This window comes from Saprolegnia diclina (assembly GCF_000281045.1).
Source record: "Saprolegnia diclina VS20 unplaced genomic scaffold supercont1.2, whole genome shotgun sequence".
Lineage (NCBI taxonomy): Eukaryota > Oomycota > Saprolegniomycetes > Saprolegniales > Saprolegniaceae > Saprolegnia > Saprolegnia diclina.
Window position 1 is genome coordinate 857,471 of NW_008246069.1, and position 10,872 is coordinate 868,342.

General features: G+C 56.1%; 5 protein-coding genes across 5 annotated transcripts in view; 3 read left to right on the plus strand and 2 right to left on the minus strand.

The window, feature by feature from the left end:
* Nucleotides 1-485, minus strand: part of SDRG_00899 (hypothetical protein) — a gene marked incomplete at both ends in the record, with an annotated part of 1,822 nt that extends 1,337 nt beyond the window's left edge. The window contains one exon of the mRNA XM_008606403.1: nucleotides 39-485. Coding sequence (XP_008604625.1) covers nucleotides 39-485 — 447 coding nt within the window. The remainder of the gene's footprint in view (nucleotides 1-38) is intronic.
* Nucleotides 486-1,242: 757 nt separating this feature from the next.
* On the plus strand, nucleotides 1,243-2,455 carry SDRG_00900 (hypothetical protein). Its single transcript, XM_008606404.1, has one exon. It carries the CDS (start codon nucleotides 1,274-1,276, stop codon nucleotides 2,387-2,389), a length of 1,116 nt encoding a protein of 371 aa, XP_008604626.1. The 5' UTR covers nucleotides 1,243-1,273; the 3' UTR covers nucleotides 2,390-2,455.
* A 409-nt stretch (nucleotides 2,456-2,864) lies between these two features.
* SDRG_00901 (hypothetical protein) lies at nucleotides 2,865-4,767 on the minus strand (the record flags this gene model as incomplete). Its single annotated transcript, XM_008606405.1, has 1 exon — nucleotides 2,865-4,767. A coding segment is annotated over one exon (1,903 nt), but the record flags the coding sequence as incomplete, so codon positions are not given.
* Nucleotides 4,768-6,063: 1,296 nt separating this feature from the next.
* SDRG_00902 (hypothetical protein) lies at nucleotides 6,064-7,825 on the plus strand. Its single transcript, XM_008606406.1, has 5 exons — nucleotides 6,064-6,545; nucleotides 6,591-6,854; nucleotides 6,896-6,972; nucleotides 7,020-7,182; nucleotides 7,229-7,825. Exons 1-5 carry the CDS (start codon nucleotides 6,110-6,112, stop codon nucleotides 7,756-7,758), a joined length of 1,470 nt encoding a protein of 489 aa, XP_008604628.1. The 5' UTR covers nucleotides 6,064-6,109; the 3' UTR covers nucleotides 7,759-7,825.
* Nucleotides 7,826-8,453: 628 nt separating this feature from the next.
* On the plus strand, nucleotides 8,454-10,425 carry SDRG_00903 (hypothetical protein). The gene has a single exon (XM_008606407.1). It carries the CDS (start codon nucleotides 8,482-8,484, stop codon nucleotides 10,351-10,353), a length of 1,872 nt encoding a protein of 623 aa, XP_008604629.1. The 5' UTR covers nucleotides 8,454-8,481; the 3' UTR covers nucleotides 10,354-10,425.
* Nucleotides 10,426-10,872: the final 447 nt, after the last annotated feature.

Genomic DNA, 10,872 nt, shown 5'->3' on the forward strand with positions numbered 1-10,872 from the left:
GTGTCGCGGCACTTGTCGAGGCCGAGCTCTTCGATGACGTAGTTGACGCGGGCTTCGCGCTGGGCGGCGTCAAAGGTCTTGCCCATGCGAAGCTCGGCTTGGAAGAGGAGGTGTTCCTTGACGGTCAGCGTCTCGTAGAAGATGTCGTCTTGAAGCACATAGGACGCAAGCTTGTTCATCTTTTTGGTCCACTTTTCACCATTCACGAGAACAGATCCCGTGTAGTCCTTCTGCCGGCCCGAGATGACGTCGAGGAGCGACGACTTGCCGGCGCCGGATGGGCCCATGAGCACGAGGAGCTCGCCGGGCGCCGCCGAGCCACTGACGTTATCGAGGATGACCTTGTCTTCGGTCTGCTTGGTGGCCGTGTTCTTGATCTTGACGACGCGGCTCACGTGATTCCACTCGAGTGTGATCTTGGGCACATCCACAAGCATCTTGGCGCCGGCCTTGGGCGTCTCGACCGTGATAAAGTGCTCGTCCATGGCAAATCTCGAAATGACGACTTTCGAAGCTCGTTTCGCTTCATGACGTGGCATCCGGAATGGACAGTGCGGTCATCCGTGATTGGTCGATTTCTTACTGACCACTGTGACCAGCGGCTGGGGAGCGGGCTGCGATCACGTGCAAGCTTCCGCAAAGAAGATTTGTGGTCTTCGGTCGACGTCATGTTTATGGCGTCTAGGTACGTTGGCTGTGGAACGATCCCGTGTGCATGCTCTATATTGACGACAGGTGGACGGTCAATAGTGCCGACCCCACTCTCAGGATGGGGCGGGCAGCCGAAGTCCAGCATCGAAACAGACGTGGATGATGCGAATCGATATTCGCACAAACATGCAAAGGATGAGAATGATGGTGCTTGTGCGAAAATGAAAGACCGTCATGGTCGTTCGGCATCGCATGCACAGTAAGCCTCCTCACGCGCTAGGAAGAGCCAAACACGCCCCTAGGTTTTCTTCGATTGCGATACTGTTGCGTTGAGCAAGTCGCTAAATACAACGCGAAACACGTTCCTATCTAAGCGTCGATTGCCATGTTCCCGTCCGTTTCCGTGGGAGACGTCTTCGTTGGATGTCGGGTACTCCTCCATGCGACGATGTCGTCTCTTAGCTTGCCCTATAAAGACGTAAGGCAGCGTTAATTGCAGGTTGTGGTTGGCCAGACCATGGTGTTCGATACATGCATGACGTGGCAGCGTCCCCTGCATGGTAGTCAAAATCGCACTTTATCGGGTGTTTCGTACTTTTCGCAGGGGCATTAATTGGCCACGATGGTCGGAGTCTCCCGCGCGGTCGTGGCAACGGCCGTTGCTTCGGCGCTCTCCACCGCTATCGCTGTCTACTATGCACTGCACCACGCAACGTCCAAGGCAGCAAAAGCCGAGCTCAAGGATCTCGGCAAGAAGGAGCGGGACGGCCGCGTCCGGCTGCAGATCGCCCTCGGCAGTGCCCAAGACAAGATCAAGGCGCTCGAGGCCGCGCTACAGTCGCACGGCGTGTCGCCCCAGGAGATCCTTGATCTGACGACGACCAATGCCAAGCCCAAGCGCGGCGCCAAGAAGGACGTCGTCGTGCCACTACTCACAGTGCAAACGATCGGGGCGATTGCGTCGCCGTACTCGACGCGCAACGGGACCCCTCGGCAGCCGTCGCTCGTCACCACGTCGGTCGCCAAGCTCCAGCTGCACAAGCACATTCCGCCCTCGGCACTCTTGTCGCTCGCCGAGTTTAGCCACGTCTGGGTCGTCTTTCATTTTCACCAAAACACCAACGTGCACAAGCCGACGGCGCAGGTCAAGGCCACGATCAAGCCGCCGCGGCTCAATGGCGCCGCCGTCGGCGTCCTGGCGACCCGGTCGCCCCATCGCCCGGCACCCATCGGTCTCTCGCTCGCCAAGGTTATCGCTGTCAATGCCGACGAAGGCTACGTGCTCTTCCAGGGCCTCGACCTTGTCCACGGCACCCCGGTCGTTGACATCAAGCCGTACGTCGCCTTTAGCGATACGCCGTCCGACGCATTTGCACCGGCGTGGGTTGGCAAGGAGCACGCCGATGGCGACGAGCCGCTCGCGATCACGCACGTGTCGTTCGACGACGGCGCCGCCGACGTAATTGCAAGCGCGTTCCAGGCCTGTAAAGCGACGCGGTCCAAGCTTTGCGCGATCGACCTCTTCCCGACCCTCGAGTCGTTTGTGGCGTTTGTGCAGGAGAACCTGCGCCTCGACATGCGCTCGACCCGCGAGCGCGTGGACCCCAAGTTTGACGACTACCGCGTCACGCTCTGTGATATTGTGATTTCGTATCGCATGACGCAGCCGGGCCCTGGCGTCGCCATCATGGGTGCCGACGTCGTCACAGACGCGACAGCCCAGCCCCGAAATGAATAAAACGACACTGTGCAATTTGCGGTGATGACACATAGTTCTCTTCATTCTGTTTAAGGCACGGCTGCAGACTAGTTGTCCTACAACACTTCAAATTCATGGCAACGGGGCGCTTCGTACGATATGTTTGTCGTAGGGATGGAAGCCGCTCGTTGTCGACCTCGCCATGGTCGAGGCAGACCAAGAGAATAACCTATTTTCCCGCGAGGTAGACTAACGTCCAAATACTGGGATTCATTTCAGGCATTTCTCTGTGACTCGACGACTTCCCGGGTCACAATAAAAAGTCAAAACTAGGCCCCTAGAGTCACAATCCAGGCCAAAACTTGACCCGTCGAAGCTTCGTGTTGTCGATCGCGTGACGGCGTACAGGTTTAACGGCTATTGGTATAGTATTAGCAAACTGGTCTTTTTAAATGGTAGTGATTTTACGAAGCATACATTATTTTGGTGAAAACAGTAGCTGCTACTAGTACGTCTACGCGAGCTTTCGGAGCTTGTAGCGCAGCGAGATGAGACCGATGAAGCGAAAGAGAAGATTGATCCAGATGAGAAACACTACGTCGTACGCCATGGTGTTCGTGTCGAGCTGGAGGTGCGCGAGGACTCCCGCGCCGGAGCGCGCGACGCAGGTCTCGATCGCGTCGTTGCACGGAATGGTGCCGATCGTGGTCCAGAAGGCGCGGCTGATGCCACGGAAGGCGTACTTCAGCGGCGAAATGTACGCAAACCACTGCAGGTAGACTGGGATGTCGTTGAGGTTGAGGAAGAGGCCGCCGAAAAGCACGAACGGGAGAATGACGAGGATGCCGAGGATCGGCGCCACCTCGGGTGTCCGCGCGAGGCACGACACCATGTAGCCAAGCCCGACAGCCGCGCTTGTAAGCAGCACAATGAAAACGTAAAAGCTAAAGAAGAGCGTCGCGTCGCCGGAGCCAAAACCGATCATAAAGTACCCGGGCAGCAAAAACACGAGCGGGAAGAAGATCTGGAACCCGAGCTCGCTCACATTCTTGGCCAAATACCAGACCCAAACGCGGTACAGACCAGACGAGTACTCGCGCTCCATGATGGGCAGCTCCAGTGGCACAGTGAGAAACTCGGGCTGCGCGGCGCTGAAGAACTGGTTGATGACCATGAAGAAGATGGCGCCCGTGAACGACTGGATGCCGTTTTGCGTCATGCTGAGCTTGAGGAAGATGAGACCCACAATCACCGAGATGATGAGCGTCTGCGCGAGCCGGGCGCCAAAAGCAAACTTGTCGCGGACCGTTCGCGTCACGTTGCGTTTGCAAAGGACTCGTAGCTGACCGAGGACGCCGAGGTGCGTCTCAATGTACACTGTGTCATCGGTGCCAAGGGAGCTGATTGCCGTTTCGGCGCTGTGCCGAGCTTCGGATTCCTCTTTCGCTCGCCAATTGGCGACGAGGCCACGGACGCGCGTCGCGGCCTCGGACGACTGGTCCAAGACAATGATCTGCCGCATAAAGTAGTCGGTCGGGTTCGTGTACGTCGGACACGGGCATCCTTGAGACGCAAAGTAGGCTACCGCCTCGGACGCCTTGCCGTTGTAGATTGGCTGGCCGTCCGAGAGAAGATACAGGCGGTCAAAGAGACCGAAGAGCTCCGACGATGGCTGGTGGATCGTGGCGACAACCGTCCGGCCCTTGCGGGCAAGGGACTGAAGCTGATGTACAACAGACTCGGCCATGAAACTATCGAGACCCGACGTCGGTTCGTCCACAAACAAAAGCGACGGGTTCGTCAAGATCTCAGTGGCGAAGCTGAGGCGCTTGCGTTCGCCGCCTGAGATACCGCGCAGGCGGAGACCGCCAATTTGCGTGTCTTGGCACTTGGTCAAGCCGAGTTCGTCAATGACATAGTCGACGCGCTGACGCCGCTCGTTGGCGGAGAAGAGCTTGCCCATGCGGAGCTCGGCCTGGAACGTCAGATGCTCGCGCACCGTGAGCGTTTGGTAAAATATGTCGTCTTGCATGACGTACGACGCCTTCTTGTTCGTGTTTCGGTTCCACGGCTCGCCGTTGACAAAGACAGACCCCGTGAAATCCTTCTGTCGTCCGGCGATGACGTCGAGGAGCGACGATTTGCCAGCGCCGGACGGGCCCATGAGCACAACGAGCTCGCCGGGGCATGCGACGCCGCTCAGATCATTGAGAATCACCTTGGTTTCGAGCGCTTTGGTCGTAGCGTTTTGGACTTGGACCGATCGACGGATCTGCTTCCACTCCAACGTCATCTTCGGCACATCGACAAGCAGGTCAGCTCCCGACCGCGGTTCGTCGTAGCATGCTGCAGGCGTGAGCACCTCGACAAAGTGGTGCGGCGATTTGACGTGCTGGGGTGACTTGATACTGTGCATGTTGCTCTCAGCGTGGCAAAAGCTGCAATGAACTTGAAGCCGAACGAAGATACGTTTGCCACGTTCCAATTCCCAACCTTTCGAAAAATGCGACCCTCGGATTGGCCTGTCGAAATTTCAGTGCATACGATTGGCTAATCGAAGTTTGGAGCGTTCGGATTGGTTTAGCGATACCATCCTGGCCTCGATGATGGGATCCTTCGACGACCGAATGCAGTACCATCGCAAACTACCACAGAACATCGGTAGCATGTTCAATGGCCACGAACCAACAGCACTGAGCAGTATTGCGGTGTTGTGCTGCCGAGCTTCACCAAGACCTTGTACTAGCATGCATGATTATTGAGACGAATGCTCAGGATTAATTGTCAATAGCGAGTGCGCTTTTGGGGCACTTGGTATGCGTGCATGGCAAATCATGTCTGACAGATTACGTGGCCTGCTTTGCTATCTCGTTATCAACTTCAATGGAAGGACAGCTGAAACTTCCAATGCGCCAGACGTCGGCGACCATCATTGTCCTGCCGTTCGATCGAACAAACGACTCTTCACCTTCCGCAGATTGCGCGAGGCTTCAGCAACCAAAAACAGAGTTGCGCCGCTCAGACTCGATAGCGCAGTACCGGTATTGCTTCGCCCGAGTGCCACATGATGCAGGATTCGCTTGCGGCGACCATTCAGCAATGTGCTGCCTTTCTACCTCGAATGTCGTACATAGCTATTATATTGGCCCTCACAGGCCACTAAAATCGTCTAAATGGTTAGAGTGGCGTCTAAGAACTGGAGGGTACATGCACTGGAGGATACTTCTGCGTTTTTGCGCGCGTAGGGCGTCGAAACGACCTCATCACGAAGGGGCGTATCTTGCGAGCCGTCGTATCTGTAGCGTTCTAGACCTCGACTCCTACCAAGCAACCCGCTTCACCTCACCCAAGGTCCTGGCAACAATGAAAGCACTACGCCCTTTGCCTCCTGACCAAGCAACAACGCCAACCCAAATAAACACTCATGTATGTGCGTCCCAAAAGGCCAGCCTGCGCCACCCGGTAAAGCAATCACACACAACCTTGTGTACCAAACAACAAGAACCAAGACGCACTATATGGCGTCACCCCGTCGACGAACAAACGAGCAGCTTAGCAACGTTGCGACCTCAACGTCAAAAACGGTAATAGAAGGTGTACGGGAAAAGCGCGCCTCGCTAACAACCCACGTCGGGTAGCGACGACTTGTTCCTTTCGAAGCAATGAATCGTACTTCTTGTTCCATCGCGACAAGTGTCGAACAAGTCGAGCGAAAGAAAAGCCGCATATTATGTCGGACACATTTCTATTGACACCAACATGCGTGTGTCGTATTTGCTCACCTGCTTGTACGTCATTGCGGCGTATGCGTGGGCCGAAACGACCGACACGACCCGAGGAATCCCGCCGCCGCGCGTCCGCCGCGCGTGGAGCCAATATTCGCGCAACGAGAAGGAAACGTACATCTCCGCCGTGGCACTCGCGATGCAGAAAGGCCTCCACCACCGCTTCATGGAGATCCACATGGAACCGTCCTCAGAGCGCGAAGCCCACGACTGCCTCTTCTTCTACTGGCACCGCGCGTTCTTGCTTGCGTACGAAAACATGCTTCGATCGCTCAGTCCGCAGTATGCCGGCGTAACTCTTCCGTACTGGGACTATGCCACGATCGGCGCCAACTTCATTGCGGGCAGTTGCACGAACATGCTCACGTGCGGCACTCTTCTCAAAGACTTTGGCGGGTCCCTTCCGCTAGGTTCGGAGCCTGATCCGACGACACGGGCTTCATATCTGTAATTAGGCTCAGCAGGGATCAAGACGTTCACGGTCAATGGCGAAATTATCGAGTCGGACAATTGCGTCAAGTCCAATCTGACGTCGAGCTTCTGCCAAAGCACGTCGGCATTCATGAGCAATAAGTGCATCGGCTGCATGCCGCGCAACGATTGGTCCCAGGTTGCCGTGCCACCGGACGTCAACGTCCTTAGCGTCTACAACAACATCTTGGGCACCGTGGCACCGACGCTTGCCGGCGTCACGAGCGGCGTTCAATATGGCACGCACAGTACGTTCTCGGTGTTTCGTCCTCGGACTGAGTTGTGGTAGACATGGTCCACGCGGTATTGAATGCAATCATGGGCACGTTCGCGTCGCCAGCCGATCCAGTCTTCTACGCCCACCATGTACGGGAATTGAGCGCTTGTGATCTTCTAATGAAATTACGTCGTAGGCCATGGTGGACGCGCTGCACACAATCTACTACAGCTGTGTTGTGGCGCGCAAGCCGCCAATCAACAAGGGCGCCGATGCGCGAACGTGGACCTCGTGTCGCAACTTCAATGGCCGCACGATCCTCCCGACAGATACCATCACGATGAAGGGAGGAAACGCTGGTAGGGGATGCTCATCCGTGATTAGAGATTCTCATTTCTGGACCAGGAGCCCAGCCGACGTCTGTGTGGCTGCCGACTCACCCGTTGAACCCGTACTTTGCAGGCATTCCAAAACTCTACACGGGCTACACGGACACGACACAGCTCGGTGCGCACTCGTACTCGTACAACTTTACCGGCACGATGCTGGACAAGATGAACAAGCAGTGCACCAAGTTCCACCCGTCGCTGGCATCGTTTCTGTACGAGCCCAATGAGGAGGCAGCGTCAGCCGACGTGACGACCGAGATCTCGTGGCTTCAGGACGCAACACGGCTTGCGTCCAAGTTCTACACGGATCCAAAGGATGTCAACCTCCAAGTCCAGATGATGCTGTGCGTCTACTACAACGAGTGCCTCGGCGGAGTCTTCGACTACTCGGAAAAGTTCAAGACCAGTTTTCGCGTGTCGGTCAAGCCGCCATGCAAGAGTATCATCGATGACCTTGCCCGGGGTGATGTTGTGATCGGCGTACAGGGCTGGGAATCGTTGCTTCTCAAGCGGTACCCATGCAACAACCCGTCCGTCTTATTTTAGTGGCCACGGCGCAAGATTCTTTTGTACTAAATCGACAACAATGGTATTACACCTTTGGTTGTATACAGTTGTGTTCAGCAGCGCGTCGGCGCTGTTTATGAACGAACTCAGTACTAGTAGTACGACGGGGCGATTTTTGACGAAGGTCGCAACCATGCATTTGGTACACGCACAAAATCTACTGCATGATTCCTTTAGCATCCAACTATGTGGGTATATAAGCTTCATGGTACGCGGAGGAAGTGTCATCGTTGCGGGTCGTTTGTTGAGATGAAGGCTAATGAAATCAACCGAATACGTAGGGTACATGGTACACTAGGGTCTGTGAACAGACAGCAGCCCAAGTCGTGCAGCTCGATGAGCGCCCCGTTTCATGCCGCATGCTGCAGCGCAGGTTTACGCGAATCGGTTTACGCGAATCGTGATTCGCGTCATTGCTAGCTTCATGGTGCACGGCTTTCGCCTCCATCGCCGATCATTGCTTATTTGAACAAGTTATTATATTATGCAGGTATCCTTTGCCTGATTTCGGCTCTCAAAGTGCAGCATTTTGCGACAAAACTTCAAATTAAAATCCAGTGAATTACACAGTATATGCATTGATACAGTTTTCACTTTGTGCTAACTATAGCCCTCCTTTTTATAGCCCATCAACGCCCAGGACTTCGTCTCCTTTCACTCGACACTTGCACTGTTCGTTATTCGTTCAGTTTTCAATCTATCATGGTTGCTGTTTCCGAAAGCGACGCCCCTCCACCGCACAATGACCACTTTATCGCGGTCCACACCCCCAAGGTGAGCGCTGCCAGCAAGAAAATGCTTGTCGACGTGCCCAAGATGGGACTCACGTGGAACATCGAGTCGGTCACGGTCGAGATCCAGAAAAGCCGCAAGGAGAAATTCACCAAGACGATCCTAAAGGACGTCAAGGGCGAAGCGCTGCCGGGTCAAATGATTGTCATCATGGGGCCGTCCGGCGCCGGCAAGTCGTCGCTCCTCGACGTCATCGCGGGTCGAAACCCGAAATATCAAGGCTCCGTGCTTGTCAATGGCCAGCCGTGGAATCAGAGCATGAACCGTCGCGCTTGCTACGTCATGCAAGACGACATCTTTTACCACACGCTGACGGTGAAGGAACATTTGACATTTCAAGCCGACTTACGCATGGGCAGTGCGTCGTCACCGGCCGAGCGGGCGGAGCGCGTTTCGTTCGTCATTGACGAGCTCGGCCTGAAAAAGAGCCAAGACACGCCGATCGGGAACGAAGCGAACCGCGGTATCTCGGGCGGCGAGCGCAAGCGTCTCAGTTTTGCGACCGAACTTCTCACCAACCCGTCGCTCTTGTTTGTCGACGAACCGACGTCGGGTCTCGACAGCTTCATGGCCGAGTCGGTCATTCTGCAGCTGCAAAAGCTCGCACAAGAAGGCCGCACGGTCCTCGCGACGATCCACCAGCCGTCGTCGGAGATTTTCGCGCTCTTTGATCGTCTCTACCTCCTCTCGAACGGTCGCACCGTCTACAGCGGGAAAGCGTCCGAGTCGGTTGCGTACTTTGCCTCGATTGGCTACCAATGTCCGACGTATATGAACCCGACCGACTACTTTATGCGGCAAATCATCATTCTGGACCTGGAGAGCCCCGATGCGGTGCGGGTGGCTGCGATTGCGGATGCGTGGGCGGCCCAGGCGGTTGCACCGACGGTGCCCAGTGACGCGCGGGCACTCGATGCGAGCATGGAAGAGTACAAGGAGACGCGACTGGGTCTTGTCGGGCAGCTTCGCGTTCTTTGCCAGCGCAACTTGCTCCGAATCGTGCGCGACAAGATCGCGTTCAAAGCCCGCTGCTTCCAGAGCCTCTTCATCTCGATCATTGTGGGCCTCGTGTACCTCAACCTGACCATGTCGCAAACGGGGCTCCAGAGTTTCTCGGGTGTCCTCTTCTTCATTTCGATCAACCAAGTGTTTTCCAGCGCCAACTCGGAGTTCATTTCCGTGCCGTTGGAGCTGCCCATTATGCTTCGCGAGTGGAACGCGGCCCTGTACCGGTCGAGCACGTGGTACTTTGCCAAGAACATTTCCGAGGTCATCTTCCAAGTCTTCTTCCCGATGCTCTTCTTGATCCCGCTCTACTTTATGATTGGGTTTGGTCCGACGAACGCGACGGTCTTCTTTAGCTTTTACATGTACCTCGTGCTTCTCAACAGCTGCGCGACGGGGCTCGGCTACATGGTGTCGTGCATGGTGCGCCGCGCCGACATTGCGCCCGTCATCGGCATCGTCATCATCCTCCCGCTCGTGCTTTTTGGCGGCCTCTTTCTGAACGCGAGCAACACGCCCGACTACTTTATCTGGCTCGAGTACATCTCGCCACTCAAGTACGCCTACCGAGGCCTCAGCCGTGCGTTCTGGAATTCTGTCGACACGATTCCTTGCGACTCGAACCGCTGCATTGCAACCTCTGGCGCCCAAGTGCTCAGCAACATGTCGCTCAACGACGCTAGCTTTACCATCGACGCGATCGTTCTCGTCGCCATCAATCTCGGCTTTCGGCTCATCGGTCTTTTCTTTCTCTCGCGCATGGTGCGCTCCAAGTAAATGGCAAGTCGATAAAAAAGGAAAGATCGAGCTATAATACATGTCGAACATTGTGTTGACGCTGTTTCAAGGGATCAAGTCTTGTCGAGAAACGAGTGTAATTGAAGTATTGCATTAGTTCAAGGCCAGCGCAGCCGCGAGGACCAACACACTGCACGACGCCAACGTCGACGCAGTCGAGGGCACGGGCGTCGTTGTTGTTGTCGTCGGCTTGGGCTTTGTCGTCGTCGCCGCCGCCGTCGTAATCGGCGTATCGGTCAACAGCATTGGCTTCGGCGCAGTCGTCGAATTCTCCGCCGGCGCTGCGGTGGTGTTCGAAGCGTCCGTTGTCGTTGGCACCGGGGTGTCCGAGCTAGGCACTGTCGTCGCGGGGGCCGTAGTACCCAAAGGGGTGTCAGATCCAGACGTCGTCGGAGCGGGCGTCGCGGACGACGGGTTCGGGCCGGGCGCGGGAGAAGGACCAGGGGCAGGACCGGGAGCAGGGCCGGGAGCAGGGCCGGGGGCTGGGCCGGGAGCCGG

What these genes read in the sequence shown, in the direction of transcription:
- SDRG_00903 (XM_008606407.1), top strand. Translation starts at nt 8,482, where the DNA reads ATGGTTGCTGTTTCCGAAAGCGACGCCCCTCCACCGCACAATGACCAC.
- SDRG_00900 (XM_008606404.1), top strand. Translation starts at nt 1,274, where the DNA reads ATGGTCGGAGTCTCCCGCGCGGTCGTGGCAACGGCCGTTGCTTCGGCG.
- SDRG_00902 (XM_008606406.1), top strand. Translation starts at nt 6,110, where the DNA reads ATGCGTGTGTCGTATTTGCTCACCTGCTTGTACGTCATTGCGGCGTAT. An exon ending in TGGCGGGTCCCTTCCGCTAG is followed by an intron (nt 6,546 to 6,590) that starts GTTCGGAGCCTG and finishes ATCTGTAATTAG; the next exon opens with GCTCAGCAGGGATCAAGACG. An exon ending in GATGAAGGGAGGAAACGCTG is followed by an intron (nt 7,183 to 7,228) that starts GTAGGGGATGCT and finishes TTTCTGGACCAG; the next exon opens with GAGCCCAGCCGACGTCTGTG.